This window comes from Amblyomma maculatum, chromosome 6, assembly GCF_055883805.1.
Source record: "Amblyomma maculatum isolate TAMU_Amacu chromosome 6, ASM5588380v1, whole genome shotgun sequence".
In the NCBI taxonomy this organism is placed as follows: Eukaryota; Metazoa; Arthropoda; class Arachnida; order Ixodida; family Ixodidae; genus Amblyomma; species Amblyomma maculatum.
Window position 1 is genome coordinate 154,684,070 of NC_139349.1, and position 24,184 is coordinate 154,708,253.

The 24,184-nt window shown below is 43.4% G+C and overlaps 1 protein-coding gene across 1 annotated transcript in view; it reads left to right on the forward strand.

Annotated features, from left to right (window-relative positions):
* LOC146187104 (uncharacterized) overlaps positions 1–23,984 on the forward strand; it is a 25,170-nt gene extending 1,186 nt beyond the window's left edge. Inside the window, exons 2-3 of the mRNA XM_084607573.1 lie at positions 18,990–19,138; positions 21,656–23,984. Coding sequence (XP_084463699.1) covers positions 18,990–19,138; positions 21,656–21,801 — 295 coding nt within the window. The 3' untranslated portion in view covers positions 21,802–23,984. The remainder of the gene's footprint in view (positions 1–18,989; positions 19,139–21,655) is intronic.
* Positions 23,985–24,184: the final 200 nt, after the last annotated feature.

The following is a 24,184-nucleotide window of genomic DNA, read 5'->3' on the forward strand; positions in this document are numbered from 1 at the left end:
TAGACGGCTAACTCTGACAAACATATTTCTTCAGGCGGGACGTATGGTCCTTCAAATCTTTAAATGGATTATTGCAAGAATGCTACACATCATGTGGACAGACAGCGCATCAATAGCTGATGCATCCCAAGTGAGAATCTTAACACACATGCTTTGGCTAACAATCTGTGTATAGGGCTCCCAACCTCCAGTTTCGAGGCGCGACAGCAGCGCCACAACGGCGGGAACCGAATTTGTCGGGAGCTGGGCGGCAGCGGAGTCGCGGAGTGCAGCTGGCACGGCACTGCCGAAACGGGCGTAGCTCGTAATACTATTTTATTTGCAGTGAAATTTAACTTTTCGCAACGAAATCAGTCCTTCGCCTTTTGTTGAGCAGTGTCACAAAAGAAGCGTGATCCGCCGGTAAGATTTTAGCGATTCCTGGGCAAGTGATAGAAGAAGCAGAGGCACGAATTGTGGAGAGATGCGGTCCGTATTGTCTCCTTTGTGTAGCAATAGTGGTAATCGCAGTTGTGCATTCGAAGGCTGGCTTTCTTTATCGAAAGCTTGCATGACCTAAAACTGACTCGCTCGCTGCTTTTCACACATTAGTAGGCAATCCGCCTTGACCGGCAATGGGTAATATGAAAGTGCGACATGCAATTAGCGGGTTGAAAATTTAGCTAGTTTGTTTTGACCGATTCAGAATTAGCAGCACAAGAACGCGAGACACAGATTGAGAAGCGGCACGCCTCTGGCGCTTGTGTGCGTCGCTTCTTGTTTTTTTCGCTGTTTTTCAAATCAATAAAACAATTTGCGAATATTTTCGGCCGCAGTTAGAGGTCGTAACATCACTGGATTGCCGGCTTTGCCTGGTAAGTTTACATAGATTGTCGAATTAAGCGGCGTCAGCTGATTTACGCGAGGCTACGTGCTGGCGGCCGCTTTTTAATGACAGCTTAATAACAATGTGTAAACCAGCACTCTCTTATGAATAATTTTGAAAGGTTTTGGATAGGCTACTTGTTTATTTAATGCTACTGTGATTTCCTGGTTTTAGGCATTATTTTGTTACGAATTTATTAAAATAATATTCTTGTACATATTTTGCTATGGTCACAGTTTGCTCTTGGAAGGTACTTTAATTCATCGCATTTAATCTCGACGCTGAACGGCTAAACGAAATAAGGGCGATGTTTTATTTTGGGATTTTTTAGCAAGTTCTTTTTGGGCTGTGATTTGCTTTTTGTGTAAATGTCATAAATTTTATTAAACTCACTTTCGCAAATCGTAGACAACCTCACCAGTAAAAATGCAAAACGTCCGCACAAAACGACCGTTCGTAGGCAACCTATTGAAACGTTTCCAACTGCGAGGATTCGGAAATTTACCATTGAGTGCAGTGATTCTATATTTCAAAGTTTAAAAATAAATTTCAGTAAACGTACGGCTGACAAAAATAGAGCGGAAAATTTACACCTGTGCGGTGTGCTCGTGCGTAATAGCTATTAAGAATCCCCTCTGGGTGATCATATCGGTAATGTTACAGCGCGTGCACACATGAACACGCGGTTTAGTGTCGCAGCGCGCTGAATCGCGCCTATATGCTCACAAGCCAAACGTAAAAACATATAATTAAATCAAACCACATGCGCAAGAAACGGAGAGTTAGGCGATTATTCCCGGTGGCGAGCATGCAAAAACTGAGGCAGTATCATGCGGAGAAACCCAAACAGTTCCCCACTAGCAGTGCGAGTCTATTCATGACGTCAAAATGAAATTGTGCTTGTATTTACATCGAAAGGGACGTCGTATGTGGTGATGTCACTCACGTGTGACACACACTTCGCTTCCACATAAGCATCGCTGAATTGTATCAATTGTTCCACATAGTACACGTTAAATAGTAGCCTCTCCCCTTTTCTAAGGTTTCCACACCGAAAATGTCCATCAAGTTCGCGCATTTAAAAAAAAAAAACCGCGCTTTAGTCGTTACATGGCGAAATGGGGCGCCTCAGCCTCCCTCCTTCAGCGTTATTAGGGCACTGATCGTTTGCTCTAGGAGAGCCACCTGGCCCACGTTGGGATTCCTCTAGTGCCATTGCTCAATGTACACCACATCGACAATCGATAGGAGGGGGTACCATTCCTCTTTCACGTGGCGCAGTTGTCGTAACGTCCGGTTGCCGAACCCAAGATCGGTAAGCTGTGGCCAGATCGATGCGGTCACGCCTGTAGGTGGAGATTTTGGCACTCGTTTAAGGACCACGTACTACTGAAATTCTAATACCCTGAATTGTAATTTCCTAAGCGCCCTCCGGGCGGCTCGTGTCAACAAGTCATTTTTTCTTTGTATTGGTCGCTGCTGCCTACACTGAGAGATCTCGCTGCTTGACGCCGGTTCCTAGTGTGCGCATGCCTTTAAAGAGTCAATGACACCTGTATCGTTCGACCAGTTTGAAACTACCACGCAAACGGAGACTCTGCTTGTCAGAGCCTCTTACACCCGGCAGCTCACTTGAGGGCGTGCAGCGTTTTCTGCGTTGTGTGCTGTCATGCTCTATACCATTTTTTTTAAATGCTTCATAAAAATTGTGAAAAACGGGTCGCAGTTCCTCTCTAATACAGTTAAACCTTACATCATCATAAGAAAGGCTGTCTTCCCATTTGCGAGGTTAATGGGACTTCCCATAAGTCAGTTGTAGACGCTATTCAATAACGTGCCTTCACTTCACATCCACCCCGAAAACGACCATCGATCCTCTTTCAGCGTTACCCTATTGAAAGTTGGATGTTCCCAATGTTCAGTAACGTGGTTCATTCGTTACCGGCCGTAAAGATAGGACTGGCTGTGAACTGGCAAAGGTTTCATGGTCATGTGACTTAAATCCGATAATTAGACTGTAATCGATTAGGTGATACTGCATTCGATTGGGCGCAGTTTAAACTTTGCTTTCCCTTCGTGAGATTCATTTGGTTTACTAGACGTTTTAATACTTGTGTAGAGCTGGTGCTTTTTCTGGATTTGATAGGCGATTCATATCAGCGGTTCCAGCTGCAGGCCTTTGAGGGTGGCGATAGCCTGGTTACATTATCTTAGCTTAAAACTATCTATCGTTTTGTTTGTTCTACTAAAATATGTTCTGGGTACAGAACTGTACTGTCAGGCTATGGATTTAAGAACAATGGTAAATATACCGCCTTATTTAATGAAGCTAAGCGAAAACTTGCATTTGAGTATTCGTGGAAAAACTGCAGTGAATACTAGAAATTTTAATGTGAAATTTAAGCTGTGATTGTCCGAACTGTTTGGTTATTGATTATAAGCCTATCTGTTGCTTCTTATCTACTGCGATACGTTCAGGGAATATTTTTATATAGGTTTTAAGCGACGGCAGCAAATAATATATTGCTTTAATAATTTGCAGTATAATTCTGCACATGTCGCCCCAAATATGGAATTATTTACCACATTTTTAATCTATGGGAAATACAAAAAATTGTGTGGCACTCCTAATAGTGTCAGCCATAAATCATTCGTATGTGTGCGTGCGTGTTAACTTAATGGCACATACCGGGAGCAATAGGTATCGTGCGCTAATAGACGTCGGCCATGGCGGATGTCAGTGGGGCGTTAGATGTCACATTTATGTATCAGACATTTGCCCCTCAACCACTCTTTGCGCCGCGTTCTTAGTGCTGTCAAGCGATTTTTCGTTTAAGTAGCATACAGCTGTTAGCCAAGTTAGACACTACTTGAGACAAAGATTAGAGCTGAAGGAATAAGTGCACATTTTGAAAATTAGTTTCAGTGTCGAGCAATACTCGAAGTGTGCTTCACACAAATTAATTTCCTATTTACAAAAGTACATATTTATTTCATTCTCAATATGCTAAAAACATATATTTTTCACTACTTCAAAGTATGCTCGAAGTGTATTTTTAGGTCTTGCATTTTCGACTGATATTAAAAGTACATTTTCAATATCGAACAAGAAATGAAATGTACTTCAAACGAATTGATTTTGTATTTACAACAGTGCATTTTGAATACATTCCCAACATGCTAAATGCACATGCGTAGTTTTCACGTATGCGAAGTATGCTCGGAACGTACTTTCATTGACGGTATTTTTGGCATATTTTAAATGTGTGTTTCGAATATTGACAGAGGAATTTAAAATTCTTCAAAATATATTTTGAGTGCATTCATGAATATAAATTATATTTAAAATATAAATTAAATTTAGAATGCATTTCTAATATACACCAATATATTCTAAACGTTTGACTTTTTGCTAGGGATAACGATATTCCTGATTCACTTGCACATCTTTATATCTTTGAACTAGTCACTGATCTGAGCCAGCTACCATTACTATACCTCAAGATTTGCCGCCTGTTCAAATGATACGAGGCTTATTCGTTTTTCGATAACTGTTAGAAATTGTCCTCTAGCGTGCAATTCCGGTCTAGCTATTGATCAGTATAGCTGACATTCAAAACGTGAAAATTATTGCATGTTAGAATTAACACACTCTCTATACTTTCTTTAGGATAACTGCTCGCTTTTCCTTCTTTCATGGATCTTCGTGAGGGCTAGAAAGGTATTTTTTGAATTTACAGTTGATCAATACCACATTAATTTTTTTATGCTTTTCTTGGATTCGGAGACTGCTTTCCGCATTTGCACCGTATTTGCCAAACGTAGCAAGGCTGCAAGGTTTTCTTCTCAGCGGCGCAGCAAAGCACTTATGCGACCTCTTAAGCAAACATCATATAGTAACATTTTTAACCACACCGCGGTTGTGCTTTCGTTACCGCGCTCGACTGCTATGCCCAAGGATACGGGATGAAATCCCGGCCGCGGCGGCAGCTTTTCGTAAGGCACCCGTGCGCTGCGCGATGTCAGTGAATGTTGAAGAACCCCATGTTGTAGAAATTTCCAGAGCCCTCTACTACGGCGTCTCTCATTGCCGGAGTCGCTTTACCAAATGAACCAAACCAAGTCAATAAACCGAACCAAACCAGTAGCGCTTAGAAATTTAGACATCGCGCACATGTACAGTTTAATGATCGCATTATCATAACACACACCGAATCTACGTACACCGTTACTGGCTCTCAAACTTCATACAGAGACTGCATGCGGAGCAGGGTGTTTTCCTTGACCTGCAAAATCTTAACGCAAGCCAGGCACCATGCCTCGCATAAAGCCGTCATCAGTACCTGTTCAGAAAGAGGGAAATAAGCCCCAGCATTCCACTCTTGGCTAACTTATCAATCCCCTCACATGGTGACTCCCAAATATTCTCTTATCGATACATACATTCCCGGGACCCGCTGAGGCATGGAATAAATCAAATGAGTGTTACCTCAAGGACTTAAGGGCTTGGAATGCCTGCTCCTACATCAGCCCAGCTAGTCTACACATTAACTCAGATTTTTTCTAGCTCGGTACAAGGTTTCGACCAAAAACTGCCTTTTATAACATGGTATGGGCTTGGAAGAAAACGAAGCCATGCTCGGCAAAGGGAAACAAACCTGGGCGAATTGGGAGGCGGTCCTGTCCAACGGCCAAAAGATTTTCGCTGAGAGCTCCAGCAGCGGCTTCAGCCAATAGAGTTTCGGACTTTTCAACACATTTTGTATTTGGGAAAGCAGTAAGTAGCAGTGAGAAGCAAACCAAATAGCTTGGTATACGTGAGGAAAAGACCGTACAGCCGCGTGTAGGCCGTACAGTCGAGTGTAGATCATACTTCGGCGCTTAACCTTTCCGAAGGGTGAAATAAAACTGGCAATTTTCGTAGGTGTTAGAAAATATATTTATTAGATTAAATTTCCTACCCTTTTAGTACAACATATATCACCAGGCAGCTGAATGAGTGGGCCTTTAATGAAAAAAAATATGGGAAAAATCTTAACCTGAAAAATGGTTGCTTAGAATTTGGAAATGAATGCACTTGGAAGCAAAACAATCCAATAAATGAATTCCAGAATGTGTGAAATGTACTAATCCCCATCGTCTCTTAGTTGCAAAAAATTGGGACGCATAATTCAAGGTGCATTTCTTTGCTATATGACTCTTGCAAAACCACTGAAACAGTGGCAAGTTTAATTGGCATTAAAATACTTTAATAATCTTTCTCGTAGTATCTTACTATATCATAGAGATAATTGCAGCTTTGTACATGAGCTTTAACAGAAGAAACATGAAATTACTTTAACAAAATACACAAGGTACAAATCTGAATATAACAAATTTTTCTGAAAACGAACAAAGGCATTTTGAAAGGGCTTTGAGTAATAATGTTTATCCTCATATGCCAGGGATATCTATCAGCGCAGTTTTAAAGTCGTTCATAAAGGCAGGTTATCTCGTTCGCCTTAAAAAACACCGCCTGACAGCTTGCTTTGATATGCATAATGTTTACGGCACCTGTTAGACTTATGGTATTCTCTGCGGAGTGGCAGACGTATAGGCGTCCGCGGCAGGGTTCTGGATGGCCAGAAGTATTTCTCCTTTCTGAGCGCTCAATTCTGGTCCGCCTTGGTTGATTTCTTGCCAGGAACTTTCTTCAAGATGAAGGGCTACTTTGTAAGCTTATATTAAAGGCTACGGTATTCGTAATTCCACAGCGAATGTAATATTAACGGCCATAATACGTTGAGTGTATGTCGATGGCCTTCAAATGGCGTGCACACCTTCCATGATATCAGCATGCAAGAGACAGAAAGAGCTCAATACTAACAAATGAGTGATTTGGGCTCACAGAAAGTGATTTTGGCTGTCTCCGCAAAAAACGATCCCTTTTCGTTTTCTCATTCAACCAGCTCGCAGATTGATCCAACTCTCGACTTCAGGTTTTAAGCCTAACATTTGACAAAAAAAAAAAAAGCACATTCCCTCCGCACATAAATACCTTCAAGAGAAAAGACTCGCAAACTCTGCACATATAGTTCGCTGTACATTTTATCATTTTCATATACTGATGCATAGGTCATCGTTCTTCGGACAGATTTTAGTGCAGGAGTTATGTGGCTATCGCATCCATAAAAAGCAATGTATATCATCAGACAATGCATGTGTTTGCATTTTTCCCCAAGCATCTAGTTTTCACGTGTTTGAACCACTGAATTATTACTGCCGATCCTGTTCGCAAATAAGGTACGCCTAGATGGTGTTATGAATTTTTTTGATAAACTTTACCATCATTAGTCTCTCGCTTTTTACCCATTCAATGCTAAATTTTCAAGAAATACCCCAGGATATAGTTGTGATAGTAACGAACATCTTTCACCAATATATTGACCATTTGGAAAATTAGAAAGGTGTTTGTTCATCGTAATCCAGGCAGCAAAAACGTGACCAATAATTGTCCCTTCTACCTTAAAACGTACAAAGGCCATAAAAAGAAGTACGGGCCATGTGGTGGTTACGCGTTCAGATATTGGACTTGTCGTCACGCTTGTGCCTGAGCGGTAAATAAGGCTATAGAGTCGTCGTATGAAAGTGCACTGACAATAGTTGAGAGAGAGCTCAATTTCGTAAGCCAAGCCAATGTTTCGACAGGGGGATTTGTCTTCGCCTGGAGAGTCGTCCGTGATACAATAATGGACCACTATAACGTGATTTTGTTACGAAAAGTTTCAGCAATGGAGCACGCAGGCGCCCCAGTACATGCACTCAAAATAACGGCTTGAGGGGCTAGTTGGCTAGTACATGCACTAATTACAGAAATATGGAAACGTTTAAGTCTCGACAGAATTTCCAGCACATAATTTGCTTCATAAACCGACGCAGCATGTATTCCATAAGTCCCACATTTTTGAGGTTGATGTTGTTGTTAGCCACAAGTGGGGTTAGTCTTGCTGATTATGCCGGCAATTGCTCCGCATCAGCGAAATTTAAATTTTAGATATGGTTTCCTAGTCAGGCACATGTATACAAACACTCGTATTAGTTAATATTGACTCCTGCTTTCCTCATGTGGAGTAAAGGTCCGAGTCGTGGAGGAAAGTTAAAAGAAGGTGTGAAACCTTTCTACAAAAATGGTTTCCACATGGGTAGACAATGTTCTCAAGTGAACCGTGAGGCACTGCCGTCTTCTTGAAGGAAGCGAACAGTACACTGCTTTCTGCGTTCTACCCTAGTCGTCACAATACAATGTTATATATCCCCTCATGCGCCACACATGGAACTCAGCGGAGATAATACCAGGCCCGTAGAGTAGCGCCCGTGAAAATGCGATGTAGTACAGTGGCTTGAGATCTTTTTACTCGTTTGGCCGTGCATGGCTTTGTGGGAAATGAAATGGTTGAGCATGAACTGACTCTCTGAAGAGTGTTTTGGTGTCTTTAGGAACTCCTTCCTGGCGGATGTCCTGACAGCGCTTTACTACCGAGGTTTTATGCCATCTCGCTCCCTATGACACCTATGTGTGGGGGCACCCATTGGAAACGTATGCAGAAAAGCCTCTGCTGTGCAGAGCATGCACCAAGCCTACAAAGCTAAGAGTGAAAGCATCAGTAGGGAACCCACTTTCTAACATCTGAAAGTCCAGCTTTTATCTTTCGCCCATGAACTACAATATCATTCCGGACCGATAGAAATTTGCTATTGTCACATTTATTCGTTTTTGTTCCAGTGCTGTGAGCAATGTTTGTTCACTTCTTCTGGTTGATAAAGTTGTCATCTTAGTATTGTTGTTAAATGCAAAAAAAAAATACTACTTTTTGAGCACCTTTAATTACAAACACATCAGATTCCTCACAGCCGCCTATTTTCGGTGCAAACATTGTTTTTCAAATTAACAAAAAAATTTAAAAGAGCGAATTTCTGGGAGCAAAGTCCAAAAGCAAGTTTCAATCAACCTGTGATGTTCCGAGTGGGACACAAAACCTATTGTGTTCTCGTTCATTGTCTGAAATATCGATTGTAAGTTAAAGCCTGAGTGACTGTTTGTCTGCAGTGGATAAAAGGAAGCTCGAAATTTCTCCATCCTGTAAACCCAGAGCGAATATAGGCGGCCATGCATCCAATGCCTTCAACCCCCCCCCTCCCCCCCTTCCCACACACACACACGGTTTCCCGTAGAAAACTCCCGGTTTAGGCTACGAAATGAGGAACCTCAGCAATTCACTTTCGCATGCACAAAGCATCGGAAAACGGCAACATGTGGCGCAAAGACCTGCAAAATTCAGAAAACGTACTATGAAATTTGCATAATATTCGGGGAGGGGGATAAAACGCCAGAGTTGTTGTTTAAGCTTTGAAAATGTGTTGTATTATGAATAGTTATTCACGATACCTCTCAGTTCACGATCATAAACTCTCCTCTCCTGATGTTCTGTGTCGTGTAGATCAGGGCTTTGTAATAGAGTTTAAGTTCTTTAATTTATAAACAGATCTTTCCTCTGAAATGTCTTCCAATATCAACCTCTTTGTTTAGGTGATGGCTGTGAAAACATTTACGTGATAAAAAAAAAGAGTTGATGCCCGCTGGCATCATTGAACTAGATCTCGTCCCTATTCCGGGATGCCATTGGTCAAGGCCGCCGGTTGATGCCGTTGGACCAGAGCTGGTTACTTCTCTAGTCGAGAGCTGCTGAGCAGTGTCGCCATCCAATCTTCTCGAGTGGGTTGAGGTATGATGATAGTGAAGTAAAACTTGTTGCTGGGCTAGTGGTTCATGATCGTACGGGGAAAAGTAAGCGCTTAATTTTTTGCGCTTACTTTTACCCGTATGAGTATGATGATAGCTTGGGATTTAGTTGGCAGACTCAGACCATGCAATAGACATCTTCCACATCACCACAACGTTGAAACTGCTCATTTGTTTTGGACCAGAATGCTTTACTACAGCAGGGCAGACCAACGTATTGGTTTGAAGACGCCGTAGAACGCGTTCTTCTGTTTTACCACCGTGTTTTTTTTCCATAAATTTAAAATCTTTGATGTTGGTAACCTTCTTCTGGACAAGCTCACTGCAATTCCTAAGTGGAATGAGCTATATCTATGTTCAATGGAACATTGCATTGTCTACGATGAGTCCCATAATTTATTTTCCACATGCAATAGGTGAACAGCGTATGGAACATATAGAGTGGATATGAATAAGATACGGACTCGATATAACCATAAAGAAATTATATTGTAACTAAATGTCAATTTTAACTAAATGTTATATATGAACACATTAATATTTATATATTTTTATCTAATATTCACTCCATGTTCCCCTAATTTCGTATGGTCGGTTCAGGCAAATATTTACATTAGGTTAGTCATGGCACATTGATGCGTGTAATCAATAATCAATACTTCTGACATGCATGGCATCAGTAGAGTCTAGTTGGTTCTACATCTTTATGTATTTAACGTTCTGCACTAGGAATTAGCCCAGGCAATGCGCAGGACGAGTACTGCTTTCCTGCGCACTCACTTCGTTATGTCTGGTCCAATTCCTAGTGTAGTCCGTTAAATCCACCAAGAATGGCAATGGTCTGCATAGGCGCAGAAGTAATGTGTTACATTATTAAGCACCTTGTTCTCCAGAAAATCCATTGTCGGCGTTGTCAGCACAAAATTAGCCGGATTTTAACTAAGGTCAAACCGGCTTAGACATGCGAAAGCATGGTTCAGTTCGGTTTAGCTCTAAGTCGGTATTTGTTGTTTTGCTCTAAGGTTCGATGTGGTTACGCTGTATGATATACACACATATTACACAACGTGTTCACGTTTATGGTGCCTTCTCTCCCGTTCCAACTCATCCCGACGGGCACAGTGTGCTTCTTCGGCCGAGAAAGTAGAAAGACCTGGCTCACTCGCCATCCTGGCATGGTCTGACATGTCGTAGCAATTGCGTGATGCGCCTATGCAGGGAACCATAACGCGCTAAAAGATGCCAGTCGCATCGCGTCGGGGCCGAGTCACTGTCGGTGCCACAGGAGCGGAACAATTCTGTTGTCCAATTAATCCGGTAATGAGACATGTACCGAGGTACGAGACAGGGGACTTTTGCCAGTGTACGTCTACATCTCTATAAAAAACGTCGGGTGCGCGCCCCTTTCCCACATAACATTGTGCAGCCTCTTTTGGGCCCTGGATGCACCCCTCACTTGGCGCTTGGACCCTGCTTACATGGACCTGACAGTGGGAATCGAGTTGAGTGGACGCGACGCTACTGGCTTTACATGAACCCGACCCGACGAGTGTTTAGACGAGCGGCTATTACGGTGGCGCCTCGCGTCGAGGCGAATAAGTTGCAGATGGCACCTGATTCGTGCATTTCCCGCCCCGTGCATTTCTAGCGTTTTTGTACACTGGCGACTCGCGGAGGTCGCGCGAGTCTATTTGTCAAGGAGGGGGAGACCCGAACAATTCCCCGTCAATTGTTCGGATTTTCCTCTTCGTGATTTGAGTATGAATTCGGCTGTACTGTTCCCTCTGCCACCGTACCCAAACTCAACTGGACCGCGTTTACATGCTTCCTTCAGCGAGGTCGAGCCGAATCAACCTCCTGTGCCGAATTTAACTTCAATCGATCCATACACTACTAGACCCGAATTGAGAGTATTTACATGAACCCTGTAACCGGTTTTCAGCCCGATAACTGAACTCACCCGCTTCTGTCGGGCCCATATAAACACCACTTAGGGGTGCGCGCTGTTGCTGCTTGGTTTGGCAAGTACACACTCAGTCAAGCCACGCACATCCTAAGGCCCGGTTAGACCTCATGGAGTAATGCATGTCTGGAAGACCAGGTTGGTGACTGCTCGTACGCACCACATGACATGACCGATTTGGCAGGAGCTGCCAACTCCAGTCTGTACTTACAGATCCAAATGTGAGATCCAAACTTCCAACACCCTTTTATTATAAGCCAGACACGCTGCTCTTGTAGGCCACGCAGACACGTCCGTACGGCTTGGTTATGCACAGCCTTATAGCTATGTCGGGTTACCTGTCGCATACGACTGTATTCAGACAAATATATGTGAGATACTATAGAACAAATTAAGGCGCCAGTAATAAAGCAAGTAATAAAGTGCATGTTCGCTAACAAGGCCGGCAGGAAATTTGGCAACTGGGCACTATTACGCCGTCGCTTCATGCCCTGAAAGCCAGTGCTTAAGTGTCCCCGCAAAAAGATCAACTCGATTGGGGCTGACCATGGAAGGCCGCAGTGGGACCCAAATTGACAGTAAGCCGATTTGCTGCCCATAGGCTGCCCACATGGGCGCGAATCGAAACCGATCATGGCGAAATCGGGTAGCCCACGCGGGGCCCCTAAGGGCACGAGTTGCAATCCCACACGGGGCCCGTATGGGCGGCCGCTATGGGCCCAGCGCGATTCCCCACTTCATAGCCCCCTTTGTGCTACTTGGGTAACCACTATTCTGAACGTCATATCGCAATATATTCATGCTTAGTTCTGCTGCACAAAGTGCGTCAGTAGTCTTATTTGTGCAATGAATTCCATCTTCGACCACGTACGTTTTGCATCGTACTGATTATCATGATAAAGCTTTCATCGACTTGCCCTAAAAAGCCACTTTCTCGGCTGTGTTTTTTTTTGCCTCGAACATGTACCGGGTCCAACCTCCTTCCGGTACATATGTTTAATGAACGATAACTGATATTTTCGTAATGCATTATTTAATACTGCATATATAGATAACGCTTGCATTTCTTTCCAATGATGCATTTATCCTCTTCTTTGCTGTATGAAATTTACACCCATACCAGCAATTCAGTTATTTGTTTTCTCTTTCTTGTTTGCCTCCACCCACACTTTTCTTCAGTCGTTTACTGTACTTGGGGGTTGAGGAAAAAAAAAGAGAAATTTGGTGGACACTAAAGTTCCGCCTTTAACGATATGTATTGGATGTATGGAATATAAGGGCCTTCTTTAGAAACAAGGTGGTGGCAGTTGCCACCATGCTCGAGTTTTTGTTTTGAAGCGAAAGCTACAGTAGGCTAGTCAGCGGCGCATTTCGGTTAAGTGTCACCAGTTACTATACTGCGCATTCAACTAATTGTTCAGAGCCACAGGAGGAAAGTATGGAAGAGAGAAGAGGCAGGAGAAGAAGAGACGAGTCAAATGGAGCAAGCAGATTTGGAAGACGTCAAGAAGACGCGCCGAATCGCCGATTACACCATACGATTCGCAGCCAGTGCATCGGCGACGATAACGCTCGGGTCGGACTTTGCGAACAATCCGTTTAGTTACTTTTGCTGCGCATATCCAGGCTTAACCGAGTTTCAGTCGCCATCATTATTTTTCCTTTCTTTGCCTCCCGTCTTCAGCTTCCCCTTATGGATACTCGTTCGTGTGTGTAGATTTTACCGCTCGCTGAGTTATTATTTCCTAATTTATGCCTGTATTGTCCCATTTATAGTGACTAATGTATTATTATTTTACCACCAAATTATTTGAAATGCCACCCGACATAGATAAGAATTTTCAATTAATTAAAGCCGTAGGAAATTGAACTATGGCGTGTCTGATTCGGGATCATAGGGTGTCGACCGGTTGGATTCTCATCTTACCCTCCCACCTCAAAATGGCTACCCGAGTTAGCGCTCCTGCCAATTCCATCATGTCGTATGCCCTCATGACGTCAGATAACCCACCGACTAATCGGCGACCGCTCATGTCACAGCTACCAACTGCAAATGCGCGTGATTTTCGCTCAATACGCCGACAATGTGGAATTTTCTGGAGAACGAGGCCTGTAACGCTGTGGAGTTGATGTAATGCTCTCTTGGAAGCGTTTTAATTCGACCGCACATATTATTATACATTTATTGCTCACTTCTGCCCTCTTCCTTAGATCACGTATACATAATGTGCGCTTCGGTACGATCTTCGTTCGATGTAAATCAGTTTTTTTTTTTATCAACTTCTTGAAGTGTTCACCTATGATTCCCGCCTCTTTCCGCCCTTGTAACTAAACAAGCGTGTAATCAACGCAGAAATGCAATGCCAGAGCTGAGTAAAAACCTGTCGCTTAGCACATGCCCAATACGATGGGTCACTGTACCTTCTTTACTTCAACGTGCAGAGAGCAAATACATTTAAAAAGTTAAACTTTGCTTTTCTCGGCACGATGCTTCTGCTTAGAGTAAATGTTAAGCTCATCAAAGGATTAGCATGGCACCTGGCAGCAGTACTAAATATTTTGCAATTCAATGTAAGGAGCATGGAGTGTTTCCGTTCCTTTGAAACAGTTCTTTAAGAGAAATGTTTGAGTGATTGTTTTTACTTCAAGACAGCATTTAGATGCTACAAGAAGTTACTTTATGAAGGAACTGGTTTCAAAAGCAGCACTTTGATACAATACTAATTTTAGAGCTTTGAATTCTAAAGTGACTGCATCAGTGGAATCAAAAACACGGACTTGAAACAATATTTTTACTGACATAATATATTCAAGCAAAGCTTCTGGTCGGCGGTTTTAGATACTTGCAGAAAACCAAAGCCATAGCCTTTGTAATAAATAAGAGGGGCGCCTTCATCCGCGCTCAGCTTTGGTTTTCATTCACGCCCGAAAGAGATGTCACATTTATAACACGGGAGAATACCTTGAAAGCCATTGCCTATTGACGTGCAAGCGTATCTTTCCATGAAAGATTACGCAGTGTCGAAGCAGGCTCCTAGCCCCTGCAAGCAAAATTACAAGAACATATTTAAAACAGTCGTACACTTTTATGCTCGCAGTGTTCGGGGTGCTTCAATAATAGTTAATCAAGTGCATGCAAAAAGTAATAACACATTTTTCAATAAAACAGGCATTGTTGAATTTTGAACTTTTTTGTTCACGGCCAAATATGAAATCCTCTTCCACGTCTTTTCTTTTTTTAAAATTTAGTTTTCTGCTTTGAGGCTATCCGCATAAACGGGCTTGGCTTGCTGGCATAAAGGTGCCTTAGATGCATAAAGTTTTTGTGCCATCTCCAACACCATGAAACGTAGCTTGTGGGGGCCGGTTTAGATTACAAGCACAGTAACACATTAAGAGGCGTAATTAGGACACAGATGCGTATGCGAATCATAGTGCAGTTAAGGCAGCCTCAAGCTGTTAACGTGCTGCTTTAGAGCGTGCACGCGCGTCCATAGAGACGCACACGCAAACCATCAAGCGTCCCCCACGCACACCCTCTCTTCCTGTCTGTCACACACACACACACACACACACACACACACACACACACACACACACACACACACACACACACACACACACACACACACACACACACACACACACACACACACACACACACACACACACACACACACACACACACACACACACACACACACACACACACACACACACACACACACACACACACACACACACACACACACACACACACACACACACACACACACACACACACACACACACACACACACACACACACACACACACACACACACACACACACACACACACACACACACACACACACACACACACACACACACACACACACACACACACACACACACACACACACACACACACACACACACACACACACACACACACACACACACACACACACACACACACACACACACACACACACACACACACACACACACACACACACACACACACACACACACACACACACACACACACACACACACACACACACACACACACACACACACACACACACACACACACACACACACACACACACACACACACATGCGCGCGCACGCACGCACGCGCGCAGCACATGTACACCAAAAGTAATACGAAGCACGTGAGCTGTGGCCGAACTGGAAAGAACTAAAGAAAGAACTACATGCCAGCACGCTCTATCAGCAGATGCGCGACAAAGAGCGAGAGTACATCGGCACATCCGGCGGACCCATCTCGATAACTTGATGCTTGCGTCATCGCCGTCATGAGCGAAGCTCTGCCGTTACCATCAGCGCTGGCTAGGGGCGCTTTCAATACACCATGCAGGCTTGTTCATTGTCCGCGCCATGTAGAAAGTTGGCGGCCGGCCGCGTGCGCAGTTTGTTTTGTTTTGACAGGAATGGAACCATTCTCAGCCCGCATGTCCACCGTGCTTCGCGGTGAGTTTGCGCGTGAGCTACAGAGAACGGCTTTCTTCCACCGTGCTATTGAGTACAGAATGCTCGTCTATCGCTGAGGTAACAGTGGTCAAACGTTTTTTTAGCTTAAGGGAAAACGTGAAAAAAAAAAATAGCATGCACTTGTCTTCGTTGCCTTAATCCTACGATAGGGGCTCAACGATGCATCAAGTGAGCTATTTGAGGTTCACTTTCTTCGGGAAGAAGGCTTCCTTTCCTCGAGATAAAAATATACTCAGAAAACGAGAATATTCTCTCATTTAGTCGCCCGCGATCAGCTGTATTTTGGAAACATGCAACAAGGAAGAGTCAACTGGGTAGAATCGATTGAAAGAAAAAATTTCAAAGTCACTTTTTATGGAAACTCAAAGTTTAATGATGGGTGAGGCTCCCGCTCACGTTGAGGACATCGGCTATGCGCCGAGGATGGGACTCATTAGAGAGTTGACGTATCCGGGTCGCTCTAGGGGGTTGCCCCACTCCGTCTTGACAGCCAGCCAAAAGCCATCTGGACGGGTGCTGTGGTTACTACCATCTAGACTGCTTTTCAAAGTTCACCAAACGTACTCTATGATGCCCATACCGGCGAATTTCAGCGTCCACTTCATTGGCTGCACTGCCCGTTATTCAAGCAAGGCTTTCACAACTCTCGCAGTGTGGACGAGGCTGTGGTCTTGCTGGAGGAGGAATATTCCATCTTTAAATGGCCCGTCCAAAGCGTACGGGATGAGATAGTGGTCAAGGACGTCGAATCATTGGGCCGAGGCCTTCTGCACCTACAGCTCTCCAGACGTTCACTGCACAACGACCACTGGTGATTACTTGTGTTGTGGAGTCGGGCAAGTACATATGTGCGAAATAAATTAATGCTCGGTTGATAAGACGTTGAAGAGCACGTCTTTTTAACGCACACTAAAGCAAGCACAGGTAAAAGTAGAGAAATTAAACTTTTTTTGCTAGTTCTCTCTCTGCCGTTATTTAATACGTGTGCAAGCAAAGTAATTTTTTGTACCCTCTCAACAAACACCTGAGACAGAGATTATTACAGAAAAAAATTGCACATCAGATATTTTCCCGACTTCACGACGCAGGTAATCAGCAGCCGTTGTTGTTCCGTGAACCGCTGGAGAGGTATTAGCGCGGAAGGCGTCGGCCATTTCCTAGAAGGCCATCAGTCTTCGACGAAGCCAGCTATTGCGACATATTAACCACTATGTCATCCCATATGGCTTGGACGGTCATTTTAACGATGATATCTTTCCCCAGAAAGACTATAGCCCCGTCTGCATTGCGTAAGTCATGAAAGCATTGCTGAAAGAAGGTCTGCTGAGCAGCTGTTGAGTGGAGGCCAAAGAATGCCGATATGGGAGGTCATTTGAGGAACGTTGGAAAGCAATCTATCTAGTATCAGCCGCAGAACGCGTCAAGATGACTTTTGGGTGGGAGGTTGTCAAGAAGATGTGGGGCAACATCCGAGAGCGTACGTCGACTCCTTGTACGAATCTCTTTCGGCGCTTAGCCGATGCCGTAAACCTGCGTGGGAGCTTTATATCGGTCATGAAACGTTTGATTTTGCATACAACGGCACCTTTGCAAGTCTTTTTCTTCTTTAGTTGTTTTCATCCATCCACCCATTTCTACCTTCAATTAAATTCTTGTTATCCAGTGTGAGAAAGCCAATTTGTGTTGAAGAAATTAATCTTGAATTATTAGCCAACTTGCTATGCCGCTAAGCATCTTTTGTTTTTATCATAGTCAGCACATGCATGCTAATGTTTTCTTTCGTGCGTTTCCTTGAGCGAAGCAAACTTTCCATTGCATATTTGCCAAAGTGCTAAGCTTTCCTAAGAGGGAAACGGGGGGGGGGGGGGGGGGGGGGGGGTTCCGGTGACTGCCATGCCATTAAAACTTATCAAAATAAGCCAGTGGACAAAAAACCGGGGGACCTGGTGTTTGAAAACTATCGTGAATTCGATGCTGCGACGTCGTTTGAAGCGCAGATTTCGTGTAGAGCTAAGCAATAGCCATTTCGAGTCTTTGAGGGGAAAGAGTCACTGGAGGTTTGTTTTTCGACTAGATTCAACTTCAGGTATAAAAAAACGTTTTTCGCTACTCAGCGGAATTTTATTTCTAAGAGGAAGGCATTTAGTATACCTAATTAATGTGCCTAAGATCTGTCGAGTGGATTTGTAAATGATGACATTACGGGAATTTAAAGAAGTAAAAATTTTCACCAAATATAAAAACTTTTAAACCGTGCCTCCAATAAAACCTTGACCAAAAATGCCACCCACGTGCCATTATGCTGCAAAAATTGCACATATTTTTTAATTTTTTTTTTACACTACTTAAAAACTTTCAGAGGTGCTTCTGTGCAGCTTGTGCAATTGGTTGGTCAGTAAGGCGCACATGATCTGCCCCATAAATCGCAATGATCACGCAAATAATAAACATGAAATTACTACTAGCCTTTTATTTTTATTCTTGAGATATAATAATATATCAATAAATTGAATGCCGTCAGCATTAAACGCAACCTCTGTTTTTAAACTGCCGCAACCTTGAATGCGGTTTGAAACATCGAATATCGCGTTTGAGAGGCAGTTGAACATGCTTGCCAGCGTTATGTTAATATAAAATTGTGTCGATCGCTTTCATTGTGTGTAAAATGCAGACGCCGTTTGTGTATGTAATCCCTGGAAGAAGATTCCGCGATTTTTTTATGTCTTTGAGAGCTGAGTGGAAAACCAGCCGCAGAGTTCTTTTTCCCGGCACGGAATCCATGAAGCCAACTCTGTTTTTGTGCTTCATTGCTTGGCAGAATGTCGTAGCACTGACTGCATGGCACCTTTCTTGGGGTAACCTGTAGCACGTATACTGCAGCCACAACCAGTTGACGACGTTGCCGGCTGACTTTGGCGAGGAGCTGCCTGCCTTGCGCGAGCTGGACTTGTCACACAACCGCATTTCCAGCCTTCCCGAGGCTAGCCTGATGCCCCTCCAGACCAGTGTCACCAGCGCCAGACTCGAAGGTGAGCTCCGCACTGCCGACTCGTTCGATGCACGCGGGTCGGGATACTTCATAGACCAGTGCACGGTGCCGTGTGAAATAAAATCTATTCAACTTTCGCTAGATATCGCAGTGTAGAACTGGCACTCAGAACGCCAGCTAAACGTGGATTTAGATCGGCTTGTCGCATTTAGTTGACTGGTGCTTAATTGTAGTCACTGGACGCTGTCTTTGACGAATAACGTCACTGGAGTTGTCAACATGTAGGGCAAGCCTTTCGTATATCACTTTAAAAAGTTGTGTAGCTATTCTGACATTTGCTAAGGCATGTATAATAGGAGAATTATGCAATTATGATAACGAAATTATTCACCCGAAAATTCCTAATGACTGATGCGGAAGCTACGCAGTGTTTAATATTTCGTGCGATAGCGTATAACTCTCGCTGCGTACAAAAGGCTGTGCCTTGACCTGAACAACTTCACAGAAGTCGGCAAGAATGCGCTCTTGATTGCGTATGGAAATTATGACAAAACAGTTATGTGTGCAGCGCTCGGGGTGGTGTAATTAACATATTGATTCCAATTTAGCAGTCATTTGCTAATCAAGCTGGAAACTAGTTTGCGATAGGGATTCGAGCCGGCGACATATGTACTTGCAATTCTATACCGTTCATTGCAAATGTCGGCGCCCACCGGAAGTAGGATCCCCACGCAGAATGTTTTTTAACGAATTTGCAGTTATCAATGTTGGTGAATAGTATAACTACCGTCTTACGGTATCGTATACCACAGCTATAAAAACAGTGATTGTTTCAAAAGCAGCATCGTCACATGAAAAAAAAAAAAAAAAAGTTCAGAAATATAACGCACGTCATCGAGATGTGATCTATGCACCAACCCCGCAGAACAACTATGCTCTTCTCCTCAACAGTTATCCTCATCAGGCGTCGATATTACGAAAATGTTTCAAAAAAATGTTGAAACAGGTTTTCTGGGATGCATATGTTGTACATGCATGTGGAATGTGAGCTCAGCGTGTGCTTTTCTTTGTGCTTTCAATCCAGTGTTTCCTTTTTGTGACATTGTATTTATTGTCATGTGTCCGAACATTTGTAACACTGTTTCAGAAGAATAAGAAGTTTGTTTCAGCATGGCATACATAATGCTGCAGGTGTAGGCAAAAAGCCTTCTGGAGGCTTGACGAGACCACCCTGCAGAGAGACATTTGGCAGAAGCAGCAGCGATGATCATAGTAGTACAGCCAAGAATACAAAACATTGATAAAATTTGCGTGAATGGGAAACAGGAAAGAAAGCGTCGATAATCTTCACAATTTGCTGTCACAATAAGGAGGCATATTCTGTGTTTAGAGTGGTTGGTAAACATATATTTTATTAACAAGTTACCAGCTGTTCTCTTTTCCGCGCTATTAAAATCCCATTTTGGAAGGAATACTGACAGAGGTTATTGTGTAAGTTTATATAGGATGATAGCAAAGTTCAGGCATACGTTCGGCTTTTAATACAGAAAATGCTACAAGCATATCATTGTGAACTTCATCGGTGCTGAATAATAGTGGCTCGGTTACGGACTCGTGTGAAGAAGAAATTGACGCAACATTTTCTTCACACGCATGGGAAAAAATTTAAAGCGCGAATTGTTTTTAATATGAGCTGCTGCTGCAGCTGCTGAGCGTTGAAGAATATTGTAGAATGTGTGTTGTTTGACAGGAAGGATCCGGCTAGTTTAATCGCGCGGAGAAAGTGGCCTTTATATAGTACTATACAGAAGGTGCTTTTTTTTTCCTTGAAAACTTCGATTGCAAAGTAGTAATTTTAGCCTTTCTGCCTTCCTTTTCTTTAAGAAATTGTCCTGTCTAAAAGAGAACTGCAGCCATGGGTTGTCTTAAGAAATATTAGTTTTTCTTCACTCTGTTTGCAGCAGGGGGACGAAAAGTTTCAAAACAAAAACAAAGCCTGGTTCAGAGTAACACCAGACTCCGCAAATTCAACTTCCTTCCGAAGTAGCCACACAATCGAGCGGAATTTTGTTCACAATTGCAATTTATGCACAGAGTAGCAGTAGTAGCCATAAACTCGTTCTTTGCTCAAAAATGAGGTCATTTTTTCCCGGCATTTTTTTTTTGCATTTGTAGTCGGAAGACTGATTTTTCTAGCTATCGGGTCATTGTAAGTTCAGAGCACAAAATCCTGCGCCCCACATAGACATAGCTGTCATATGCAAAACAGTTCTGCATATTTTATTCATTTACACTTTGGTTGGTTTCGATGTTTCTCCTTGGTAAAACAAGGGTAGGCTGTGTACTTACTACAGCCATAAAAAAACAGCAAAACCAAGTTTATTTAGCCCAGTAAGCCAGAGGTTTAACATATTGCTCACTCGACAGCATCACTTTATTATGCAGGAAAGAAGTGTCGCGGTTGCGCTGTTCATGGTGTAATCATTAAAACGAGGGCTGTTGAAACAGAATTGTAAGTGTCCACTGTGCCCGAAATAATAGCCTTGTGATCCCACAGGAAATCCTCTGGAGTGCAACTGCGGGCTGCAGTTCCTGCTCCGATTCCCGGACATATGGCGTCATGCGTCCTGCGCCGAGCCCGAGGCGCTTCGGAACACTTCGCTTAGCGAGGTGTCCGAAGGGGACCTGCAGTGCGCCGCCTGAAACGTCGCATCTTCCTCGCTTTCCCCCCTTTGTTCTCGCGGTTGCCTGCGGAGAGGCAGCCGCAGCAGCACGACGGGCAGACACCAACGGCTTCTGCATTGTGACCCCTGCCTTGAAGGAGCCGCTACTGGACTCCATTCGTTTCCACGTGTTTCGTCGCATCAAGCCATCGAAAAGCGCCCAGTTGCAACTTCGTTGTGTTTAAAGGAAGCGGTCTTTCATTGTTCACCATGCGTAGGCAGAGAAATCTGCCTTCAATGGCTACGAAGCGAAAATGTGCGCTCAGCATCTTCTCTCACGCCAGCATCTCGAGAACCGACTCACTGTCAGCAGTAGACTATAGAAAGGCACACCTGACGTTGACGCATGTCCCTAAACTGAATCATTGGTGCGGTCTAAGTAATCTGTTCACTGGCAATCGTTATTGACGCCAGGTGCAAATTTAAGCAGGCGAAGCATTTGTCTTCGTGTTGAAACCAATAACTCACGGAGAAGTTATTGCTCTTCCTTTTATTTTAGGTTGATCAACAGTTTGTTTTTTTTTTCGAAGATCTTCGGAGCATTGTGCAGGAAACAGTGAATCTCGTTAATTCGAACTTCCGGTTCACTCGAACTGACAGTTTGTTCTCGCCAGCATCCCGAGTATTGAAAACGCTGCCTTTCCCTTGAATGCTACATAATGAGAACAACCTTTTAGTTCCCTCTGCCTTCAATATGAGGAGAGTTTTCCTGAAGTCGACGTTCCGATACAGTATTTATAATAATGTTACTCCATAGTGTGCTGAGGATCGATGATTTGCTGCCTAAGAATAGAAAAAAAAAAACTTAGTGGGCTCGTTGTTGCAGCGCGACCACTGTGTGTGCCAAGTAAAGCTTTTATTCACAGTTACAATAAATCACGTCTTCACACAAATTCGCTCTGTATCCATTGTGGTAAGGAACCGTGCACTCTGTTTTGCAGAAGGAACGCGATGCGTTTACTGTCTAGTTCTGCCGATGGAGTATCAACATAGCTCTGCGTAATCGATCATGACGCGATGCCTCCATTTGATCAAAAGCTACTTCGTAATACGATGTACGTCACGCATGCTTCAAGGCTTCGCAACCAATAAATATTATAAGCGGGGGGTTCCAACCACCATCGAGTCGGTTGTGTCAACGATCGAAGTACAGCCTCATTGAAACGTCGCTATGTGTTCTCACAGGTAAGAGAAGAAAAAGAAAACAATGTAGCGGTTGAACTATTCTTCAATCAAGTCTTAAGAGCGTAGGCAATCGGCCAGCTGCAGTCCCATTTGGTAAGGTCCTCGGCAATGGGATAGTCTGGCTCCATTCAGAGGTCTCAGCAGTTTATCTGGCATGCCCTTACCAAATTGCGAGAAGTGTTTTTAATTAGAACTCAGTTAAATCAGGCATCACACTCACCAGGAGCGTTTCTCATTACTTGCGGCCCGAGTTTGATATGTATTTCTGATGAAAATTAGCCACCGATTTTTTAATTAGGACGTGATGAGCTTTTCCCAGTCGAAAGTCTGTTTGGCTTGTGGTGCATTTTGATGTCATTTCTGGTGCTTGAAATATTATTTACGACATGTTTTCGATACACGTGTGACGCAGTTGCTGTGCTAAAATGACACTGTGCCAGTGTGTCAATCCAGAATGAATAGACATGACCTTCTAGCCGCCAGCATGCCTGGAACACAGGGGATTGGAATCTCACTTTACTTCTCTGCATGCCATTCAAGAAAGCGAGTTCTTTAGCCGGAAAACTGTAGTACCAAGCTTTCCACAGGCATTGCTGATATAGAAAAAAAAGTGTCAATATGGTTTCACACTGACTAACTAATGACTCTTAATCACTGATGACCATATTCCACGTAGCACACAAATGTCATTTGGAGATTCTATTTTGTGTGGACGAAGATTCTGCCAATGCCTGGTAACGTCGAAAAAAACAATCTGCTATAGATGCAGCACTATACAAATTGCAATGCTTTACAGTGTAAGGGCTGAAAAGGATGATCTTGCCTGCCCCATTAAATTATTATGAGGATTTGCTTTCAGAATGCCAATATGGATCTTATGGCTTTTCACGAAAAACAAACCACGCAGACGGGATGGAAGTGAACGAACAAGGGTGAAAAACCCTGTACACCGTTTGGCCTGGAAAAAAAAAAATTAGTCACTGCGCAAGAAAAAGTTGAGAAAGCTATCATGAAACCTGATGCAAGAAAGCACAGCAGGATTTATCCTCTGGAAATTAATTTGTGCTTTTCATTTGATGAATTTCTTTGCTCTAATCAGAGGCTTTACACATGCAGCAAAGTTATTCTGTCTACATATGAAGGTCGGTGGATGGGTACTTCAAGAAGGCAGGCGGGGT